Consider the following 23,122-nt stretch of genomic DNA (forward strand, 5'->3'; position numbering starts at 1 on the left):
GGACTCACCTGGGGCCTCCGGGCCCGGAGGATCCAGGTGGGTGGGATGACCACAGCTGCATGCACCCCTAGGGAGCAGGGTTCCTCAATCTGCTGCAGCATGAAGCAGGACACCTTGCTGTGGTACTGGAAGACAGCCATTGGCAAGGCTGAGCTGGGCCAGGATGAGACTGGGGACCCACCGGAAGCCCAGCACAGGCTCACAGAGGCCACTTACTGCCTGCTTGCACCAGGAGCAACTGATGGCCACGATCTCCTTGCTGTGGAAAGTGAACTTCTGCTGGAAGCCCTGTGGACGGACAGGGTGGCTGGGGCACAAGGTGGCTTCGTGGAGACCCAGCCTTGCTGCCACCACCAACCTCTCCTCACCCAGGAAAACGAAGCACATTCAAAAACAAAAGCAAACAAACATGAAACTCCAAATGTAAAATAAGCCCGCAGGGCAGGGCAGGGCAGGGCAGGGCAGGGCAGCTTAGCAGGAGCCCATGAGTGCTGCAGCCGACTGCAAAGAGCCCAGTGTGCACTCCAGAGCTGCCTAACCGGGGATTCCTTCCTGCCCCTGGACCTAGACAGGCCCCCAGAGTTCTGTACCGCCCTCACTGTACCATCTTATCCGTGTCCTGTCCACAAACCATCGTCAGTGGCTACTGTGTGTAGGGCACGGAGGGAAAAGAATGGAGGGATGAGCCCCTGCATTCTTGAGAGTCAACAGGCAAGCAGTCAACAAGTAGACAAGCAACAGTGCTGTGTGGGAAGGTGTCCGGAGCAGTGCGTCCACAAGCCACTATCCCCAGGAGGCAGGGAGCCTGCTGCCTAGCTCAGGACACCACACACACACAGCATCCCTAAAGAACTACTGAATGAATGAATGAAAAGTCAATACACTTCTCAAAGGGCCCCATGAGAGTTCAAAGGTCAGACACCCACATCAGAAGATAATCCTCTTCCCTCCCTTGCTCAACTCAAAGACCCAGGGCATAGCCAAGGAGCTTGGGGACTGAATGAACGCCAGCAAACTGGAGACCCCACACTGGATACACGGGCCAGTGGGCAGCATGGCCGCGCCCTCAGACAGGCCTTACCTTCCCACAGTGCCGACACTTGCCATCCTGACGTCGCCTGTGCACCCAGTGGTGTCTTACGAAGGTTGGCTGGGGGAGGGGAGAAAGGTCACGGGAATGAATGAGGGGTTAGATAGGTACAGCCCTGAACTCAGCCCACAGGAACCCTCCACAGCCCCTCCATGGCCTGGAGCGAAGGTTGAACCCCACCGCTCTGCAGACAGTCGGCTGACTTTCTTTCTCTGAGTGACCCCAGACCCTCCGTCTAGAAGCTGAACCCCTGGTGGCACTGCAGAGGATCCCTCAGGTACTTGCCCCCTGTCCCCCCTGCTGCCCCGCACGCTTACCTCACGAACATTCCTGGAGCCTGACTCACGGAAGGATGGCTTACAGCGAAAATTGATCTGTGAAATATTGCAGTGACCACCAAAATGTCAGAGCCTTCTTTTGGACAAAGTCACCTAGAGTCAACCTCACAGGCAAGCAGAGTCCTAAATCATCCCAAGAGCCCCTTGGAACATGGCTACCCCCTCTCAGAAGTCCTGTTGACCACTGGCCATAGGGATCTTTCCTTTTTTTACTTGGGATACAGGGATGGAGAGGCTAGGGTGAGGTCGGGGTTCACGTCCACCTCACACTGTGCTGAGTAGGAGCACTGTTTGCTCATCTTATTTATTTCTCACCCTCCAGCATTCCCAGCTCAAGTGAAGGCAGACACCAATCCCTCCTGTGGCTGTACAGACTGACACCTGGAGACCCTTAGCCAATGTGCTAAACCCAGGTTCACGGTCACCTTCCATGATGGGCCTGCATTTTCCTTCTCTCTCTCCTTCTCCCTCTTTCTCTCTGTCTCTGACACACACACACACACACACACACACACACACACACACACACACACAGCCCTGGCTGTCCTGGAACTCTCTACATAAACCAGGCTGGCTTTGAACTTGAAGAGATTGTCTTGCCTTCCAAAGGCTGGGATTGCAGGCATGCCCCACTATGCCCAGCCAGGATACATTTCTACTTGTCTTTCCCCACAGTGCCTGCTCCAGTCTCGGAAGACTCACTGTACAATTCAGGGACAGGACAAATCAGCCCAAACTGGCCTTGCTGGGGGCATTTCTGTTCATAAAGACTTGTCATGTGATGGCCTGGACTTCCGCAAGCAAGGGAGCTCTTATCTTCCACACCAGACCTATTCCCTGACCGGCACCTGGCCTGGCACTCCCCTTTCCCTCCCATAGGCATGCGTGGAAAATGGTCCTTGGGAAATATCTTTACAGAGGTAGCATATAAGAAAACAGATGGGCCCAGTCACAGCTGAGCATTTGGAAGTTTGACTGTTTTGTTTTTATTTTCTGGAATTGGGGACTGAAGCCAGGGCACTGTACATGCAAGACAACTACTATAACCCCAGCCCACAAAGGCTCTTCTGAATGTTAGGCTGGACATGGTAAAACAGCACACTGGCCACCACCTGCTAACTCATGTGGTCAGGTAATAGTCGATGAACCTCACTTCTAGGCCATGCTCACTCTAAAGAGTAAGGTACAACCGATAACACATGGGGAAAGGCAAGGTTAATGCAGGCATCTGACTCGGGCTTTGCTATGGTGCTCGCTGGGGCATTCCAGGCAAGCTATGCTTGTGGAACATGGATGTGCATGGAGATCCACGTGTGTGTATCAAGAAAGCTTCAGCATCCCAAGGGGAGGGCACAAAAGGCTGAGGAGCTGCACGCACCTTCTCCAGCTGCTCAATGCATGGGGTGTGCACCACAATCTTACAGGCTGCACACTTTCTTCTGGGCACTGACTTCTGCTGCAGGACACAAAGAGGGGAGACCCTGAGGCACCAGGTAACTTAACCCTAAATACCACCTCAGGTCGAGCGAAGAGCATGCTCTACCTATGGGGATTCCAGTCCCAGCACCTGTCATCAGACAAGACCCCTTCCCCTCACCCTGGAGCAGCCCGGAGCAAGTGCAACCAGGTGGAGCAGCAGCACCCACCAAAAGGCTGCAGCTGTTACCTTGCAGGTTAGATCCACTACACCACCAGGGGGCAGCAGGTCCCACCAAGCTCACTCACCAGCATCTTAGCTACGCAGTACTGCTCCCCGACATAGCAGAAGTCACCGGACACGTTGGTCTCAAACCAGATGTGCTCCCCATACGCTGCTGACTCCTAACCCATGGGATGAGCAGGCTCAGTGTTTACCTGCCACTGGGACCCTACCCATCACCCACCTCCCAAAACAAGCCTGCTACAGCCACCACAAGCTGCTTTCCTCTCTCGTTTTCTAAACTGCTTTAAGCCTGGCTCAAAGGCTGCTGCCTCGCCCTTGGAAGTCTGCCCAGACATGGGGGCTTCTCTCCCAGCTGCCCACAAGCCCTGGGTCCTGACTGCTCAGGAGGATCCAAACCCAGCAAGGACTGGCACCGAGTAGTGTTCGGGCTTCCTGCCCTGCCTAGTGCACAAATACTCACACTCCAGTCCACAGTGCTCCGGATCTGCCGCTCAGATTCACCACACGGGGCCCCAGACGTGGGAGGAGGGGGTGCCAGGTGCTGGAGGCCTGACTTGGAGATGGCTTTCCTACAGAAAGGAAGACAGCTGAAGCTCCAGGGCCAGCTGAGAGCTTGCCGACTCTACTTCCTTCCCACTACCCAGAAAAACTGCCACCCGGGACTTGCACAAAGTACAAGACGGAGAAACCCACAGAAGCTCAGATGCCCTGAGACTCTTCTTCAGGCCCTTCTTCCAGCACTGCCCAGAGCTGCTTCCGAGTGGGCCACCCCCAGGCTAGGCAGAGCTTCAAAGCCCTTACTGAGCTAGACCCCATGGAGGCTACACCACACGCCCTGCTGACCTGCTATACCTACATAAGCAGGGTGTTCCAGGGCTGGGGTCCAGCTGACTTCCGCCTTAGAGCTACCTGGCGTCTGCGAGACAGTGGACGCACACGGGCAGGTATCATGGGGCCTGCTGCAGTGCCCGAGGCTCTTTGGCTTCGGCCCCCAAGACCCGGGTGTTGGCCTGAGGGCCACCGCTGGCTGAGGCGACGATAGTGCCCATGCAGGCCCCAGAGGGTATGGCCATACACCACGTCAGCAGGGAGCAAGTGGGACGAGGCTCTGCGTAGGCAGCGGGGCATGGGAAGCAATGGCCAGGTGCCCTGGTGTGAGGAGGGCCTTGGTGTCCTGGTACCTGGTTTGGCATCACTTGATTCCCCGGCTGTCTCATCTCCCTCCTGGGCCCCTTCCTCCTCCTCCTTCATGCCCATGAGCCCAGCCAACAGCAGGGGTGTACCCAGAAGCTGGGCCCCAACAGTGGCAGGCTGTAAGGTGGGCACCATATCCACCATAAAGCGAGGATTGCAGGCAGGGGGTGCAGTGCTGGACCGCCTGCGGCTGGCTTGGGTGCCCACCCTGCATCTGGGGAAACAGCCCTGGAGCTGTGCACTGGAGCGGCGCCTCTGGGCCAGTGAGGAGGAGGCCTGCCCTGCAGGGGAGCGGCGTCGAGCCTTGCCTGTGGGCAGCCCCACACCACTGGACCGCTGCAGCCTTTCTCCAGGACCTGGTGCCTTCCGTTGGAAATGCCTCCTAAAGAAGGTCTCCATGCCAGGGGCTGTTGGGCATACAGACTCAGAGTGTCAGGAGCTGGACTAAGCTGAAGCCCACCTGTGCCCTACCAGCAAACAAGGGACACTTCAGTGCGAGGGATGAGGACACTGTGGCCTCCATTAAAGTGCTTGCAGGGACCAGGAAGATCAGGGAACTCAGGCTTACAGCTAGTCAGAGCAGATACTGTTCCCAGCTAGGATTCCCCAAATTCTACCCCAGGAGTTTTTGGGAGACGGGCTTCACCTGCCCAGGCACTAGAACCAACAGAGACTTGCGTCTAAAGGGTCCTCATCTACCCTGCCAGAAATGAAAACAAAAGGCAGTCTGGGGATCAGACTCTGCCTACGGAGACTGTAGGGCCCTGGAGTGTTCCCTCTCATCTGGCCTTCCTTTTGCCCCAACATGGACCAGGCTGGGTTCCTCTCCTGGGATACAGTGCAATTAAGAAAAAAAAAAAAATTCTCAGGCTCTCTGCAAGGGATCTCAGTCCTGATGAAATCCCTACACTCAGCCCCAACTTTGGGTTTAGACACTGGGAAACCAGGCTTTAGAGAGTTGGAAAGACATGTCCCTCACCACCCCCAGGAAAGAGTGCTCTTGTCTTAACTTGGGGGATGCAGTAAGAGGCTTAGGCTAAAAGAAAAGCCTTCTGCCGGCGGTGGTGGCGCACACCTTTAATCCCAGCACTCGGGAGGCAGAGCCAGGCGGATCTCTGTGAGTTTGAGGCCAGCCTGGTCTACCGAGTGAGTTCCAGGAAAGGCACCAAAACTACATGGAGAAACCCTGTCTCAAAAAAAAAAAAAAAAACCAAAAAAAGAAAAGAAAAGCCTTCTGAATTCTGGATGCCATGTGTATACATCTCTGAGAACTTCCTGGTACTGAGTGGCTCTGTCTCACCTTTCTTAAGAGCAGAGTATGGATAGCCCAAGGTGTGATGCCTGAAAATTCCTTAAACCTTCCTGCCTAGGGACCCAGTACACTACACTGTCCCCAGACTCCAAGGCTTGAAGCCTCAGGCTCATAATCCTAAGCTTGAGATGACCCATACTGCCTCCTGCAGGGAGGCAGGGGCCTTGGTCGCCACCCTGGGTGTGTACCAGGCCATGCAAGCTCTCCAGAGGCCCTCTCCCTTTACCTACTCCCTGTTCTCTCTTTCCTCCTTCCCAGGCCACTGGAGTCAGCTTCCCTGCTCACACCTCTCCTACACCTGAGGAATGGCGGGAAGCCTCCCGTCAGTTGAAAGTGATACCTCCAAAGAGCAGTCGTGGAGGCCTAAGTCACAGCCATGGGACAAATGACAACCACGAACGAGTACAGACAATTCCCGCCTATTGGGGCCTGGCTGAAGCCCAGAGCAGGGATGGGGTACCTTAACCATCAACGAGCAACAGGAAGGACAGGCTGGGAGTATAGTCCCACCTAATATATGTAGCACCTGATCTCAGTCCTCCATCTGTCCTTGCCATGAGTCTTGGGCAGGTAGCTTCAGGGCCAGTATAGGGTGTAAGGAGAAGGAAGTGGGTCCAGGGGACAGAGCTCCTGCAATCAGTGAGCAGGGAGGTAGCTGTGCTGGGAAAGCAGCATGGAGACTGGACAGGAGGTGAGTTCCAGAAGAGGGCTGGTTTCCTACCACAGTCGGGGCCATCCAGCGAACACTTACGAGTCCACTATGCACACGCCTGCGTGCACACACATACACACATACACACATACATACACACACACACACACACACACACACACACACACACACACACACACACAGTGAGTGCCCAGTGAGGAATCTAAGGCACAAAAGGGTAGCATATACAAAGCCCACACGCAGACGGTATAGAGCAGATGGATCTGTCCCCAGGTATGGGTAGAGTAGTACAAGGCCCTCTTGGACCCCGGGTCGGAGGTGACATGGGTTAGAGAAAGGGCCCATAATATTAACCCCCCTCCTATCTACCCTGCACCTATTCTGTGACAGGCCTTGGGTAAGCCCTCTACCCTCTCACTGATCCTACCATAGCCTCTGAGGAGGCACGACCAACAAACAGCTTTATTATACAGATAAGGATGAGGTTCACAGTGGTAAGAGCATGTCCAAAGTCACACAACCAGCCAGTGGCAAAGTCCAGGTCCTGTGCCCAAGGCTACTTGAGTTAGGGTCCACTTTCTGTCCCAGGAAGAGGAAGCTGCAGGCCTACTTGCCTGATGCTGCCAGGGCCCTTGCTTGCCAGGTCTCCCCTAGGGTGTCAGCTTTCCCCACCACTCTGCTCAGGCCGCACTGTGACAGCTGCCCAGCCTGGAGGAGATTAGTCACCCGGACACATCACACCGCCTGATGCTAGTGTCACCCAGAAACAAAAGGCCACAGTCAGTGTGGGGGAGGTGCTGCTATGCTCTCTGGGCCCTCCCTGCTGTCCCAGACCTGCATGACAAGACAAGAAGGAAGCAGCTCTTGTTAGGATACATGGCCGCTTATACGCACAACTATAGAACCCACACCTGCCCAGCACTCCAAGACATACTTGTAACAAATGTTTCCTCAGCTGCCCCTGGGCGCAGCCTCCCAGCGGAGCACAAGGCCAAGCTAGTGCAAATGACCATGTACCATGGACCTCAGTTTCCCTGTTTGTCTAAGAAGACTGTTAAGATTGTTTTACTTCTTAGGACAAGCTCCCCTGCGGGACACTACCACCCCCAAACACCACTGGGTTCCATGGCCCCCTCCTGCTGGTTGGTCCCATGTTTCCTGTGCATCTCATCTCTATAGAAACTTTGGTCTACTGGCCAGAGATTGCCTGATTCCCCACTTCCTATCTCTGCAGAGTCTGTTCCAGGATCTGATCAGAGGCCTAGCCTGGGCTGGGCTTGGCAGTTCCTGCCTATTATCCCAGCACTTTGAAGGCTGAGACACGAAGACTGTTGTAAATTTGAAGCCAACCTGGGCTACACAGTGAATTACACTGGGCTACAGTGTATAACTGTATTAAAAAGAAGTAATAATAATAATAATAATAATAATAATAATAATAATAAAGCTCAGCACGATGGTGCACACCTCTAATCCCAGTACTTCAGAAGCAGAACAGGTGGATCTCTGTGAGTCTGAAGCCAGCCTGGTCACCAAAGCGAGTTCCAAGACAGCCAGGGCTTCACAGTGTGACCCCATCCTGATTGATTTAATTACAAAACAAAACAAAAAAGCAAATAAAAGAAGCCCTGTTTGGGCCTGGGGTTCTCCCATGGTTCAGTTCCGAAAGGCCATTCTTCTCACCTCATCCCGTCACCTCCACACACCACACAAGTACAGGTAAAGGTCATGGGGGAGGCCCCAGAAGATTCTCACACTGACAGCACAGCAAAATGGTTGCCCCCAGGCCGCCTGGTTTTGTCTGGAGCAGCCAGCCACACTCAAGAAGGACAGAGGGCCCCGTTAATCTCTACCTGACCCCTAGGACTCTGATGAGGACAGGGCCATGGGAGAGCGAGGGATGCCATGAACAACAGGTATGGCGATGTCAGGCCACGTGCCCTTGGTGAGCAGAGATGCAGCAGCAGAGCTAAGGCTGTCGCCCGTGGGGTTAATGGAGCCCAGCTAGGAAGGGGTGATGGCCTCCTAGCCAGACCATTTCACAACTGACGCCAACTCCAAGTAAAAAGAACAAGCACTATGGACCGGCACTTGGGAGCAGAGGCAGGAGGCAAGGTCATCCTGGACTACACAGCAAGTTCAATGTCAGCCTATGCTACATAAGGCGTGTCTGTAAATAAATAAATAACCTAGCATCCACCACCATGCCCTTCAGAAGATCAACTAGCCATTCCAAACCCACGCTCCCATGTGCGAGATGGGGTCGCACCACCCAACTTCAAAGGCTAGCATAAGGACATTCTGTTACAACCATGCACATAAGCACCTGATGCTACTTGGCAGACCTGGAACATGGTAGAACCCCAGGGCCTATGGCCGTGCCACCTCCTGAGGTTTGTCTCTGCCCACAGCGGGGGTGGGAACCCAGAAAAGGAAGCAGGAGTACCCACCACTCACCACAGGAGGAACAAAGTCCCATAGCCCCGCCACCTGGGTGTCTGCCCCTCCTGAGGAGTGCCCTCTGCACTTGGCAATAGGCTGGTCCTCATGGAAGCCTTTGCCTCCAGAGGAAGCTGTGCAGGACACCAGTTGGGTCCTGCACAGTGGCTATGGCATGCCATGGGAAGGGTCCTCTGCTCCATGAAGCTGGGCCTGGGGCAGGGCACCTATCCTCTAGAAGTCCCAGGCTGAGGGCCTGCCTGGTCAGGGGGACTGCTCGCCAGAAGCAACCCCTGGTTGCTTGGCTCCCACAACCCCAGGCTCAGGGGGAAGAGAGAAAGCTAGGAGGGCAGCCCGCTCCTCTGCTTGCCTGGGCTGGTAAGGCAGGGTGCTGACTTTACCAGGACTCCTCACTAAAGAGACTGCCCAAACAAAACAAGGACAACACAGGTGAACAGGTGGGCCAGGACTGGAATGGAGCTAAACAGCCAAGCATCCATTTCAGATTCTGGCTTGGTGCGCTCTCCAGACCCTGTTCCTTTTCCATCCGATGGAGGAGGCCCTCATCTAGGGGTGGTGGTGCCTGGTCCTACCCTGATCTACCCTCCCCAGATCCACCCAGATAGTTGTAGGAGGGAGCAGGAGGTGAGGGAGAGAGGGAGTCCCACTTTGACCTGATCTGGAAGGCAAGGCAGCAGGCAAGAGGTGGACAAGCAGGTAGGGGCTGGGGTCCCAGCGACTCGGCTCTTGCTCCGGTTTGCTCCGGCTGCCGGACTCTGCCGAGCAAGTCCTAGTTTGGAGAGCTAGCTGCAGTGGCTGCTCCTCTGCCCCTCCCCCTCCCCACCCTCCTCCCCCAAGCCGGAGACAGCCGTTATGAAAATAGCCCAATTGGTAACCGACTGCACTTCCTCTCCTAGTGGTGGCTCCTGGCCCTCCAGCAGGCAGGCGGCAGGCGGTGGCGGGTGGGCGGTGGGGAGGGGGGCGGGCGGTGCACGCCAACAGGCACAGGAGCCTGGCCTCCTGGAACCTCTTCCCCAAGTCCCAAGCCAGGCTGAGTGACAGCATCAGCACACTCTCCTCCAGTAACAGGCCAGCCCACACTGGGCCTGGAGAAGGGAGACAAGGTATTCCGGAGGGTAGGAGTGGCGCCCCTAAGACAATCACTCACTGTCTTCCTTTGTCCATGGGACAGGTTGTTATGGGGTCTTGAGCAGCTAAGCACATGGTTCCAGACAAAACAACCACACAAACAATTATCTATGGAGCACTTCACAACTTGGGCAGCCTTTTCTCACCAGCCTTATTAGCCAGGAGGCTGGTAATTCCCCTGGGCGGGAGCCTTACTGTCCCTGCTGAACAGATGGTGCACCTGAGGCTCCTGGGAGCCTGTGACTCCTGTCTCAGGAGTAGCTGAGCTGGGCTTCCAGAGCCTGGATCTTCCGGCCCTGTCAAGGGGGCCAGGAGTCTTTCTGAGTGCCTGAGTCCATCCATGGCAGCTAAAGAATATTTAGGAGAGATCAGCTGGTGTCACAACCTGGTGTGCTAACACCCCAGCTCCCCCAGCTCCTGTTCCTGCCATGGCTCACTAGGGATGGCAGCATCAAACTTCCTGAATCCAGAACCACTTTCTACTCTTAAAAAAATAATTACTGGCCGGGTGGTGGTGGCGAGTGCCTTTAATCCCAGCACTCGGGAGGTAGAGCCAAGGCAGGTCCCTGTAAGTTCGAGGACAGCCTGGTCTACAAAGTAAGATTTGGGACAGGCACCAAAACTACACAGAGAAACCCTGTTTCTAAAACCAATATATATGTTTGGTGTGTATTTGCGAGTGCCACAGAGTATATGGAGGCGAGGGCTTTCGCTGCTGGGCCATCTTGCTGGCTCATTTCACGTCTCTGCAAACCTGTGTCTGGTTTTCTGGCAGCAGCTGGTTCCTATGAAGCACTCACCTCACCCCTGCACGAGTTACATGAAGAAATGTACCTCACCTAGCCATGTGGAGTTAGAAAAGGAAGGGCCAGCACACCAAGCTTCCAGGTAATTACGGCTCTTCTTTTACGGCATCACTTGAAAATATGACAAGCGGTATTTCTTTTTCTTTCTTTCTTTCTTTCTTTTTTTTTTTGACAGAGTTTCTCTGTGTAGTTCTGGCTGTCCTGGAACTCACTCTTTAGAGTAGGCTGACCTCAAACTAAGAGATCCACCTGCCTTTGCCTCCCACATGCTAAGATTAAAGATGTGCGTGCATCACCACCACCCCGCTGAACCCGAAGTTTTATCTTGCAAGGTTTTGGTTTTTCTTTTTGGGGGGTGAGGAGTTAGCTGTTTTCGAGATAGGGGTCTCATTAGGTATCTCAGGGTGGTCTGGCACTCTTGGGTTCAAGTGAACACCTGCCTCAGCCTCTTGATAGATACACAGGCTCGCAATGCTACAGCGCTATATTGCATTTTGTAACAGCAAGTGTTGGTCAGTGGAGAACACTGTGGTACTGAGCTTTGCTGATCTTCCAAAGGTTGACACATTTCCTCACAGACATCAAAAGAACATCTCCTTTGCTGTCTTCATTGCTCTCAACAGTTTCCTGTCCTGGGAAGCCCCTCCCTCCACCAGAAGGTAGATACAAAGTTTCCAAAATTCTGAGGCCTGCTCAAACCTCAGAGTTACTTTTTCTTTCCTGCCTTCTTTTTTCTTTTCTTTTTTTCTCGAGACAGGTTTTCTCTGTGTAGTTTTGGTGCCTGTCCTGGATCTCACTCTGTAGCCCAGGCTGGCCTCGAACTCACAGAGATCTCTCCTGGCTCTGCCTCCCGAGTGCTGGGATTAAAGGTATGCGCCGCCGCCGCCGCCGCCGTCACCACCCGGCAACTCAGAGTTTCTTATTGGCAACAAATGTTGACACCATTTTTTGAAGTCACAGGCACAGGCTCACTTCACTGGTATTTGGGAAAATGTCCCCAAGACAGCTTGAGTCTGACGGGTTTTTCTGAGAAGCTGCTCAGTACAAAAGGAGCCAGGGCAGGCCGGACGTAGAGGTGCACACCTTTAATCCCAGCACTCGGGGGGCGGGGCAAACAGATCTGTCTGAGGCCAGTATGGTCCACGCAGTGAGTCTAGGACAGCCAGGGCGACGTAGAGAGACCCAGTCTCAAAAAAGGAAAGAAAGGAGAAAGAGAAGAGTGAGCGAGCCACTAGCCGAAACACTAAAAAGACATATATGCACACACACAAGGGTCTCTGTCTCACTGCTGTTAGCTCAGGCTGGTCCTAAACACCATTCTCCAGTTTCATTCTCCTCAATGCTGGGATTAGAGCATCTAGCATGTCAATCACTCTCCATTCTATTCCCCCCACCCCCACCCCCAGTCTCACATAGCCCAGACAGTCCTCAAGGCCCTATGTGGCCACCTTCTGAATGCTGTGATTACAGAGCTGTGCCCCCACCACACCTGGCTTATGGAGTGCTGTGAACGAAATCTAGAGCGTTGGGCATGTTAGGTTCGCAGTCTACCAACTGAGCTACTATCTCCCCATCAATTCTCTCAGCTGTATTCTAGACATCAGTGCACAGCAGGGCCTTGCTGTCAATGCTTGCTCTCTCTGCCCTGCTGACAGCAGCACAACAGGGTCACACCAGGGCCTGACAATCGCCCCGTCCGTCCATCCGTCCGTCCGTCCGTCCGCCCAGTCTGCAGCCCCACACTCAGAGACCCACTCACTCGGAGTGGATTCTACACCATGGTGTAACTCCCCAGGTGTGACATACACCCTAACGGAGCCGACCTCCAGTGCTGTGTCCCCACACCTGACACACCTTGCCCTGAGCACTGGCCTCCCTTCCTTCCCCTCACTTGTCCCAGGGGCCACCTGCTCACAGCTGCCCAGCCAACCACTCCACTCCAGCTGACCACCCACCTGATTCTTTAGCCACGGAAACCCTGGATGGCCTATTTTTCTCAAGTCTTATTCCTCCACCAGGCAACCAGCTCCTGGGGGCTGGGCCTAGTGAGTGTATCTGGGTGTGGTGTGTCCTGCACAGGGCTGGCCGGGAGCTGTTCACTGTGGATCCCATCAGGAGGAAGGAACAGGGAATTCCGTGGGGGAGGGGGCAGAGCCTTCGGGGATGGGAAGTGCTTCCTCCTGGGTACCCCACCAAGGGCTGGCCACAGGCCCAGGCCACTTCTCTTTGTTTGGGCACGAGAGACCGGCAACAGCCTTTGTTTTCGTGCCCATCTTCCGCTCCTCAAGAGATCTGGTAAGTGACAGCTGGAGGCCCCTTCCCGGGTTCGGGAGCCATTGCTTACTCCACAGTCTCCGTAGCTTTCCTTATAAAACAGAGACCGTAGGGAGGAGCGGATGCCCAGATGCTCAGGGGCTAGGCCAGGACCCCAAATGAATTCCTTGATGAAATGTCGCCAGCTTCTTCCCTCATGTTCTGGGTCCACCTCAGGGTCTGGTTCTGCTAGACTCCTGAGAAGCAGGAAGGAATGGCCATTGGGTCCTCTGGTTTCCTCCTCAGTCCCACCGATCACTCAGAAGCACTCACTTCTCATGCTTGCTCCCCACTACAACTGACCGAGGATCTGGGCCTGGCGGCCACAGCTTCCCTCCCTATTCCTTTTCCTTTGAAAAAAAAATTTTGAACATTTTATTTTGTGTGTGTGTGAGCACACACAAACCCTCACATGAATGTGTGTGGGTACACCTACGTCATCATGCCATAATGCACATGTAAAGGTCAGAGAACAACCTTCAAGAGTTGGCTCTCTCCTACCATATGAGTTCTGGGGCTGGAACTCAGGTCATCAGCTTGGCAGCAAGCACCTTTAACCTCTGAGCCATCTCTCTGGCCCATTTTCCTATTTTTATAAGTTTAACAAATACATACTTCACTTGGCTATTGATGGTTTATTTACTTATTTGAGATGGTGTCTCATGCAGCACAGGATGACCTTGAACTTCTGATCCTCCTGCCTCCACCTCCCAAGTGTTGGGGATTACAGGCAATCACTACCATACCAGATTAAGCAGATCTCATCCTATTAATGCTGACTGATTTCACAGTTGGTACTACTCATCCTCATGGTCTATCCTCACCTCACAGATGACGGAGTGAGGCACAATGCCCACCAGTGGCAGAGCTTCAACAAAAACCCAACAGTTCCACACTGGCAAGCCCATGTTTGCCACTTCCGGTGGCTTCCGGCACACAGACAAATCCCTCTATGCCTGGCACCTATATAATGGAGTCTCTATAGTGGAAACCAGGCCCCTCCACTTACTGAACTCAAGCTCTGATTTTCCTTCTTACCTTTAAGCGTTGGCTCAGACACTGGCTCTACCAGAAAGCTTTCCCTAGGACCTTCTCCTGGAGTGGGGTTAGCTGCTCCCACACTCAGACCCTCGCCTGGTTCTTGTGGGCCAGCAGCACTGACCTGCTAGGCTGCATCCCCCAAGACTACAGACCCTGGGACCTTGTGAGTGAACAGGGGCTCGCGAATGGTTCCTCCTTAGCTTTGGTCAGGCTGACAGTAGATGGCTTTGAGCTGGCTGGCCAGCTCCTGAGGCCCTGCTGCTGGCACTGGGTAGACAAACCTTGTGTTTCACAGGCAGCCCTGAGACTGATCCCTTCCGGGAATGCTAATGTGTCTTCCTCCAGCTCTCCCAATGAGGCTCCTTTGTTGCACCTGTGCCCTGCCAGCAAATCCCAATTCCCCATCTGCTAGGAGATGGACCCCGACTTAACACTCAAAATTTCACCTCTCACAACCTCTGACCCCTCTGGTCCAGTCTGAAAATATCCAACACAGCCCCCCTAACCTCACGGACCACCTTCACCTTGTGACTTTGTGGGTTCCAGTCCTGCTGTCTGGGTTTCATAAGGAAAGCCCTAGAGAACATGCAGTGGGTGATGGCTTCCAGCCTGGAACAAAACCTCCACTCTCTCGTCAAAGACCTCCTTAGAATCGGCTCTCAGCTCCTGGATGCCTACCTGGTCCCCAGGCCCTCACTCATGCTACCCAGGGCTTTTCCCACTGCTAAAGCAAGAAGTTGGCCAGAGCAAAGGCAGCCAGCCACCATGTGCATCTGACCAGCTCAGGCTGCGGAGCTTCACCCGTCTGAGCCTCAGTCTCCTCATCTGATCAATGGGGCTCCAGGACCTCTAGGGATTGCTGTAGGCTAGAAGAGAAAGTGTTTGTGGTAAATATTTCCTCAGTTTAATGACAATTTCAAGAAAGGAAATACCGCCAGAGGCCTAAAAATTAGGGTAACTGCTTGGCAAGACAATTCAGTAACATCTATCTAAGCCAAGACACATGGGCCAGGGCCGGAACCCTGGTGGAGAGGGATACTCAGGGAGCCATGCACAGGGGCAGTCTCTGGTGACCAAGCAACGGTCACCAGACTGAAATTTCACCAAACTGAAAATGCTCAGCTCACACCTAGGCACTCGGGAGGCTAAGGGCCGAGGTTCACTTCTAGTTCAAGACTCTGCCTCAAAAACCAAATTAAACCAACAAAACAAAACCAACGAACCCCGTCCATACTATCTTTCCCTCCCTTTTTCTGAGACATGGTCCGGCTATATAGCCTAGAACTCATTATGTAGCCCAGGCTGACCTCAAACTCAGGATCCTCCCGCCCCAGCCTCCAAGTGCTAAAACTGCATTGACGTATCACTATGCCCAACTAAGGCATGCCACTCAAATCCAAGTGAAAACCAGACAGGGTCTGGAGGGATGACTCAGTTGGTAAAGTGTCCATTGTGCGAGCACAAGGACCTGTTTACAAACCCGAGCACCAGCTGACAAGAGTCTCAGTCTCTTTAAAAGAGGAGCTGGGTGTGTTTAACTCACACCTCTGATCTCAACACGCAAGAGGCTACGGCGGGAGGATTGCCATGGGTTCAGAGCAGGTCTGGTGAGACCTTGTCTTCACCCCCATCTTCGCCCCCCAGCACCTCCCCCACGAAAACTAAAAAAGGCTGTGAGGGGGTGGCCAGCTTCCAGTGTTGTCTTGGGTCTTCCCTGTCTGGTTTCAACAATGTGTCGCTCATAACAGGCAGACCTCAGCTTTATTTTCCCCGCAGGTCAGACGGCAGGACTCTCCTATAGGATGCCTTCCAGAGGTAGGTGGGCAGCCGCAGGTTGTATCAGTGGGTTGTCTACGTGGGCTAGAGAGCAGGAACCAACTTGCCCCCTTTCACAACCACCCCCGGCTCTCTCTGTAAAATGTCAGCAAGCTAGGGAAGGGGGGCGGAGAGACAGGCAAGCTGTTAACCCGCAAGATGCTGGGGCGTGGGTGGTGCAGGCCCAGGCTCCCAGACAGCTATTTTGGCATGTGCTATGATGGTGCTCAGCCCTGGCAGGGGAGAGGCCTCTCTGTGGGAGCTCCGAACTGGCACTCTGCCAGAAGGGAGGGGGAGCAGGTCCCTGCAAGTAGAGGGAGAGGGTGCTGGGTACAAGTGGGGTTCATTTCTCAGGCCACTCACTGACCCCAGGCTATCACAGGGTCCTCTGAACCCATCTTCCAATAGTCACAGATGTACCCCTCTTCTCCAGGTCCCACCATCAAGCACCATGACGGCTGTTTTCCAGGCTCAGGCTGCCTACCCACTATCTCTACAGCCTGCCTGCTCCTGCTGAAGGGACCCTGAGGGTCTCTTTCTAGGACTGGACCAGAGCACCTCATGCATCTATAGCAACTCCCGTGTGAGGTACCAACCTCTCGCTAAACCCAGAGACTATCTAAGGCCTCCTGGGCTCTGCAGGTTAGGGTGGATACATGAAGGAAGGGTTAATAAGCAGGGTGGTCAGGTGCTGTGCAAAGGCTTTTGGGATGAGCTCCAGGTGAACTTCATGGCCTTTCTAAGCCTTGGCCTTTTTCATCTATAAAATGGAAGCAAAACCACCTAGGTTACTGTAGTGATGATTCTATGAATGGGGGGGGGGGGGGTATAAGTCGTTAAGGGCCAGAAGAAAGGTGATCTGTCACTCACCTGGAGACAGGTGAGTGGAGAGGGACAGCATGAGTATTCTTTTCAGTTCTCTCATCCGCCCTCCCTCCCGTCCAGCACTGATCTAGGTGCCACACACCTGCTCTCACGTGCCCTAAACTGAGGCGGGGGCAAGGGTAAGACGGCAGGCATTCGGTCTATGTTCTGGCCTGGCCTTTCCCTCCTGGACAAGAGTGCCAGCCAGGCTCGGGGTTAAGAGGCAGCGGGGTGGGGGGTCGGGGGTGGGGGGAGCACACTACATCCCTGATGGTGTGTTGACACTCCAAGGGCATCCAGAGCCCTCACAGGAAACACAGAGGTAGTGGCTGAGACAACAGCACCAGGAAGGAGAGAAACTGCCAGCCTGAATCAGTGGTTCTCAACCTTCCCCATGCTCCGGCCCTTTAATACAGTTCCCCATGCTGTGGTGACCCCCCAACCATAAAATGATTTTCATTGCTACTTCATAACTGTAATTTTGCTACTGTTATAAATTGTAATGTAAATATCTGTGCTTTCCAATGATCTTAGTAGACCTCTGTGTAAGGGTCATTCAATCCCAGAGGGGTTGGGACCCACAGGTTGGGACCCACTGGCCTGGAGGCAAGTGTCCTAGTTCACCTACAGGGTGCCCTCCCTAAGCTGACAGAGGGCAGGAAGGAGGTGGGAGGCAGGTTGAGCGTGCCGGGTGAGGATCTCAGAAAGCAGGAACGGCTTTGGGGTCCTGATGTGGCATGAATGAACACGGCCCTGGCTGGCTGTGAGACCTTAGTCGAGGCTGCTTCACTGGGCCTCGACCTTCAGGGACAGGGAAGGGTGGAGCCAGGTGATATGGAAATACACACCCCTCATTCCTGCCTTCACAAGAGGAGGTGTCTGGGTCCAGCCACGGCAGGTGCAAGTGGCCTGGCAGAAGGAAAACAAACGTCCTGGCCCGCTGTCACCGTCCCGTCACCCGTCACCCCCCCCCCCAGTAGTCTTGGCCTCCTACTGTTGTCACAGTGACACTGCAGGGCAGGTTCCTGGGGCAGCTCAAGGACCTTGAAGCCCTCTGGCCGGTATGGTAGATGAAGGGGCCAGTACTTCTTTTAGGGACCAGCTCAGCCCAAGCTTCAAAGCTAGCCAACCTGCCCACCAACCTCCTCCTCTGTTTGGGGCACATGAAGAGTTCTGGAAAGGCTTCCAGGAAGGTGAGGGCAGGCCCACTGCTCTCGTGCCCAGCCCCAGCTTCCGAGCCTAGGCTTTCTCTGCTCAGGGGTCAGCGGCCTTCCTCTGTCCTTGACTGGAAGGATCCCCTCCCTCATACTTTCTTGTAGGAAGTACAAATCCTGGTCAGTCCACATGCTGGGATGTGACCTTTCCCGTGGTAACAAAATGGCAGGAACTGACCATTCCCTCCCCTGACCTGCAAGACAGAAACTGGCCCGTGTGGCAGAAGATAGGGACGGAGAATGTGTTCTTCCTTTCCCAGCAGGAGCCGGCTCCATACCTGGGGACATGGCTGCATGAGGAGCAGACAGAGCAGGTGCACCCAGCTGAGGCACTGAGGTCCCTTCCTCCTCAAACTGGCAAGAACCCAAGGGCTTCTCCAGCCACCTGGGCTGTTCCCAGCATTAGCCTAAGCAAGACAATTGATTCACTCAGAGAGGTTCCTTTTGCCCCCAGACATCCTGGCGCCACAGACAGGGGTTCTCACCTCTGAAAGAGAGGCATCCCTCAATGTGTCCCTCCCTATTCATTGCAAAACCACCCCAAACAGGGGCTGTTTCTGCTCATGCTGCTCACTGGGCATCTCTGCCAGCCTTGTCTTAGGGACTATGCTCATGGGCCCCATGTGGCATGGCCTCTAAATGAGACCTATTGTGTCTAACTTGCTCCACAGGTGTGTCTCCTGCCCTCTGGGAGCTTATGACTTTGAGACTAATGAAGGGCAGGGATGGAGGAACAGACGCCCCGGCTCCCAGGGGCTTGGACAGACAAAGCTCCTTCTGTCGAAATGTGTGTGATGCCAGGTAATTTCTGACGCCCCTGGGGTGCAAAGCCAGCTAATCCACAAACTGAGTGACCTGCCTAGGGCCAAGCTGCTGGCAAGAGGCCAGAGGGTGAGTCGTCCCCTCTCCTTGGACCCTGGGCTGGTTCTGGGAAACTGTCCTCCCACTGGAGACTGGCCAACCCTTAGGTTCAGAGAACCTGAATGTAAAGATTCTCCAGTTCCACACAGAGTGGAGAACCAGATGACCTGGGGTCATAGCAGACCCCCTTCCTCCTCTAAGAGGGGGCTGACAGTTCTCAGCATGAAGAAGTGGAGTGGGATGGAGGTGGAGGTGGGAAGAATCCACAAGCTGAGGAAGTCACAGCGCAGCTGTGTCTCACTGGACTAAAAAGAGGGAGATGGTGAGAACTGCTCCCCACATCCCCACCCAGTGATGCCAACTGTATGGGGCTGGGGTGGACCTGAAGGAGGACAGCACAGACATGTTCTTCCGGACTTGACCACAAGTGGCACACATGTGGCCTCCCGGCCAAGCCCACAGCGGACACTGCTAACTGTTCACGGACTCTACCAGTGAGCCAAGGTCCACCCAGAGAGTCCAACATCGCTTCGGCAGTCGCCATTCACCTGGTTGTCAACTCTGACCCTGTCTTCTGGCCCATTCACTTACGAGGCCCCTCAGCCCCATGGTTTAAGTTGTAAGTGGGGTGGCAGAAGCAGTGTGGTAAAAAGCAGTGTGACTGTCCAAGGAGAAACAAGAGCTGGGTTATAAATGAGCATGGACCTGGGAAAAGACAGAGGGATGGTTTCATCGGGGGCACTGAAGACTTCCCAGTGCCGACCAAGGTGGCAGAACTACATGAGCAGTATTAGCCAAAAGGACAGAACCTAGAGCAGAGGCGCTAGCCCGACCGTCTACTCCTCCCGTTACCTGGCCATCAAATGAAGTGAGAGGAGGCCGGCCCCACTGGGCACAGACCCTGAACGCCCCAGTCTTCCTGAGGAGCCCTCTCCCCATTACGATCTCCCAGGTACTTCACTGTTTAAAAGTACTGCTGCCCTGGTGCAATGCTCTCCAGCATGAGCCACTGCATCCATGCTTCTAGAGGAGTTCTGATTTTCTTCTCAATAAGCGGTCTCCTAGAAGACCACTTCCCATCCCAGGGTGGTGTGATCCTGCTCCTCTCCAGTTGTGTGCTCTAGAAAAACACCCAGGCTCACTTCTAGAACTGAAGAGCCAGACACGCCAATGCCAAAGGTAAGATCTAAGAATCCGACCTTCTTAAAGCTGCCCTGTGATGTTGTGTTTGGGATCCCGGTACAGAGAAAGAGACGTGGATTTTGGAATCAGACCAACCTGAGCTCAAATGCTGTCTGGGCCTCTTATGTGCTGTGTGACTCTGGGCATACAGCTCCTCTTTCTGATACTGTGTTTATTTCATCTATAAAAATGGAAAAACAGAACCTATCCTGCTTATTTTTGAGAATTATATAAAGGTACTTATCACCTCTGCTTGCTCTTCTTGTTGAATATGCCCAAGGCTCATCCCTGCATCCACAAACCTGTGTGCTCTTCAAAAGGAGCACAGCCACAGGTCAGGAGCACTCAACACTTGGTGCCCCATGAGTAGCAACAGGAAGCCTTCAGGGGAGCCCCTTCCTCCCCCCCTCAGGAGCCCGTGAACACTGGAGGCTACATCCTGCAGAGCTGGGTGTAAACGGCTCTGATCTTGCAGGGCTGTGGGTGACAAAACAGAAGAATTGGAAGCTTTACGGCCCGCCCTGTCTTATGTGATACTGAAGCCTGTGTGGCTTCCCAAAAGCCCACTGAGCTCCATCTGCCAGTGCCAGGATCCAGATCTCTTGTGTGTGGTGTATGCTCAGCAACACACTGCAGGTGCAAAGAGCATGGCCCTGGCTAGGGTAAGCCAGGCAGAGGGCATAGATCAGCACCACAGGCACACCACCCACACAACAGAGGAAAACCACACAGGTTATTAGTAGATAAATCTACCCTGGAAAGAGCCCTGGCAAAGCTCAGAAGGGGCCAAATACAGCAAATCTTTAAACAGTCACAAAAAGTAAAAGGGAGGCCCTGGGCAGAGTCCAAGGGGTCAGAGTCCAATCAGCTCTAGTGTCCTTAGCTGATTGGCTGCAAGCGCTTCAGCCGCCAAAGAAATTCAGAGGTCAGAAAGGAAACAGATCAGAGAGCTAGGTAGGATACTCCTGGGTGCTTCCTTCTATCAGGGCTTTTCGGGTAGGCACAGGTGAGTACACAGACCATGAACTGCCTGCACTCAGTCTTTGCACACCCTCCCCCCAGTTTCTCACCACAGTCGTGGTCAAAGCTCTGTCACAGGTACAATATGGTGATATTTGGAGTGCTTGGGGAGCGGGCAAGATGCAGCTTGAATAGCCAACCCTGATTCAAAACTATAGCCCACTTCGTCCCTTTCCAAAGCGAGAGCTGGAAGAAGGTGGGGAAAGAGATGATGACTGTACAGAGGGAGAAGGAGGTATGGTATCTTCATGCTATTTAAGAGTAAAGTGAACGCTAGGTGCCCACAGTCCCAGAAGTTTAAAACATTGTGTAATTTAATCAGTGACCTGGGGACAGACATGTGCTATGGCAAATCACAGTGACCACAATCGGCAGATGCCAAGCAGTGGTAGTTGGCAGATAGGTTCCAGAGAGGCATGAAGGGCGGTGTGACCGCCCCCACCACGCTGGTAAAAAGGAGCGGCGGCCAGCCGTAGGGTCCCTGACTGCTGGTGTCAAGGAGTTGGGGAGACTCTGTCTCCCTGCGGGAGGGTTAGGAGCTGACCCTATCACGGCACTAAGGACGAAGCGCACGACACAGCCGGTGCCAGCTCGCGCACCACCCGGACCGCCTGTGCCGGGCGCATGGATAGCCACGCCGGGACAGCCCGTCCCGCCGCCGCCGCCGCCGCCGCCCCGCTCACCTGTGCCCAAAGAGCCGCAGCCCCGGGAAGCGCCGCTTGGTCAGGCGCCGTGGCGCCTTGTCCGGCTCGGGACCCGCGTCGCGCTCGGAGCCGCTGGACGAGGCGGAGGCCGACTCCGAGTCGCTGCTCCGGGCCTCGGGGCTGGGGTCCCGCGGCTCCATCCGGCCCTAGCCCCGGCCGGCGGTGGGCCCGCGGGAGACGCCCATGCCGGGCCGGCGGCCGGGGCTCAGCACGCCCGCTCCGCACCGCCCGCCGAGCTCATGGCGAGCGCGCGCTCCGCCCGCCCTGTGCTGCGCGTCCCCGCGCCCCACTCCCAGGTGCCGGGGAAGCGGCCTCCGCTCCAGGAAGTGCCGACAGCCGCGGCCGCAGGACCCCGCATAGCTGGCCGGGCCTCTGCCTGCCCGCCCGCCGCCGAGCACGCCCCCTCGGCCGCTCAGCCGCTCTCACCCTACGGCGCCCTCTGCCGGCCTCAGGCCGTGTCTCCAGCCGGTCGAGGCGGCCTGGGGGCGGGGCTTACGAAGGGACCACCCCCACCTCCGCGGCCAGCCTGCCTGGATGCGACTGACTTCCTGGCCCGAGCCGCTCAAGCTGTTCCCTGATGTCTGATCTCCTCCCGCTCCCCTTAGTCCTCCTCCACCAAACAACCTACATGATCAAAGTATACACGCGCGAGGGCGGCTGTCACCACCTCCCCTCCCGCATCCACAAGTTATATATTGCTCTCTCGCACCCACTCAGCCACTCGTGGCGCTCTCCACTCTTACCCCCTTGGCTCTCCACAAGCACACCCACCAACAAAAGTCACACGACGACGCCCTCCCTGCACACAGCAGACACGCCCCTCACATTTAATTACCCTCAGTCATTACTCAACTCACACTTTCTTCTCACGTTCAAGACACCAAAGTCATTCGGTGACCTTCACACACTCACAAAGAACTTCAGTGTTCCTCAATGTCATCATCCCTCCGCAACTCTTCACAATGGCTTCAATCCTCCACCCACTCCTAACGTATGAAAAGTTTCCCAGCACAATGTCCAACATCCCCTTGAGCTCTTATACCATAGGGATGACCTATGTGCTTCCTACACATTCAAATGCACAAAAGGGCAACAGTTACAACCTACACATTCCTTCATATATGCACCCATATAGAACAAAATATTTATCTCCTATACGGCAGTGGTTACAGGACCTCGTCTCTCTCTCTCTCTCACACACACACACACATCCAGAACTAGTCTTCGTGTCTGACACACACTCTCCTCCAGAAATGAGACCAATTGGGACCCGGAGACACACCATCACACATGTTTTGGGCTCCACAACTCAGATGGTCTCTAGACGCTGCAGGGCTGTGTCAAGAAGGCCTGGAAGCCAGAGACCTTGGTCCACCTCCTCACCAAATCATGCCACCCTGATGCCCGCTGTTTTAGTTTGCCCTCCGTTCAGAAAGCCACATCC

The 23,122-nt window shown here is 54.6% G+C and overlaps 1 protein-coding gene across 5 annotated transcripts in view; it reads right to left on the reverse strand.

Annotated features, from left to right (window-relative positions):
- Dgkz (diacylglycerol kinase zeta) overlaps positions 1-23,122 on the reverse strand; it is a 32,090-nt gene that overhangs the window by 8,118 nt on the left and 850 nt on the right. Inside the window, exons 1-8 of one of the 5 annotated variants that reach the window (XM_059260951.1) lie at positions 21,658-21,833; positions 3,552-3,660; positions 3,154-3,249; positions 2,807-2,881; positions 1,408-1,464; positions 1,082-1,150; positions 217-288; positions 9-125 (exon numbers count right to left, since the gene is read on the reverse strand). In XM_059260951.1, coding sequence (XP_059116934.1) covers positions 9-125; positions 217-288; positions 1,082-1,150; positions 1,408-1,464; positions 2,807-2,881; positions 3,154-3,249; positions 3,552-3,660; positions 21,658-21,818 — 756 coding nt within the window. In that variant the 5' untranslated portion in view covers positions 21,819-21,833. Of the gene's footprint in view, positions 1-8; positions 126-216; positions 289-1,081; positions 1,151-1,407; positions 1,465-2,806; positions 2,885-3,153; positions 3,250-3,551; positions 3,661-3,947; positions 6,397-21,657; positions 21,834-23,122 lie in introns of those variants that run through there. The other 4 variants (XM_059260950.1, XM_059260948.1, XM_059260947.1 and 1 more) reach the window with 4 other exon arrangements.

This window comes from Peromyscus eremicus, chromosome 4, assembly GCF_949786415.1.
Source record: "Peromyscus eremicus chromosome 4, PerEre_H2_v1, whole genome shotgun sequence".
Taxonomy (NCBI): Eukaryota; Metazoa; Chordata; class Mammalia; order Rodentia; family Cricetidae; genus Peromyscus; species Peromyscus eremicus.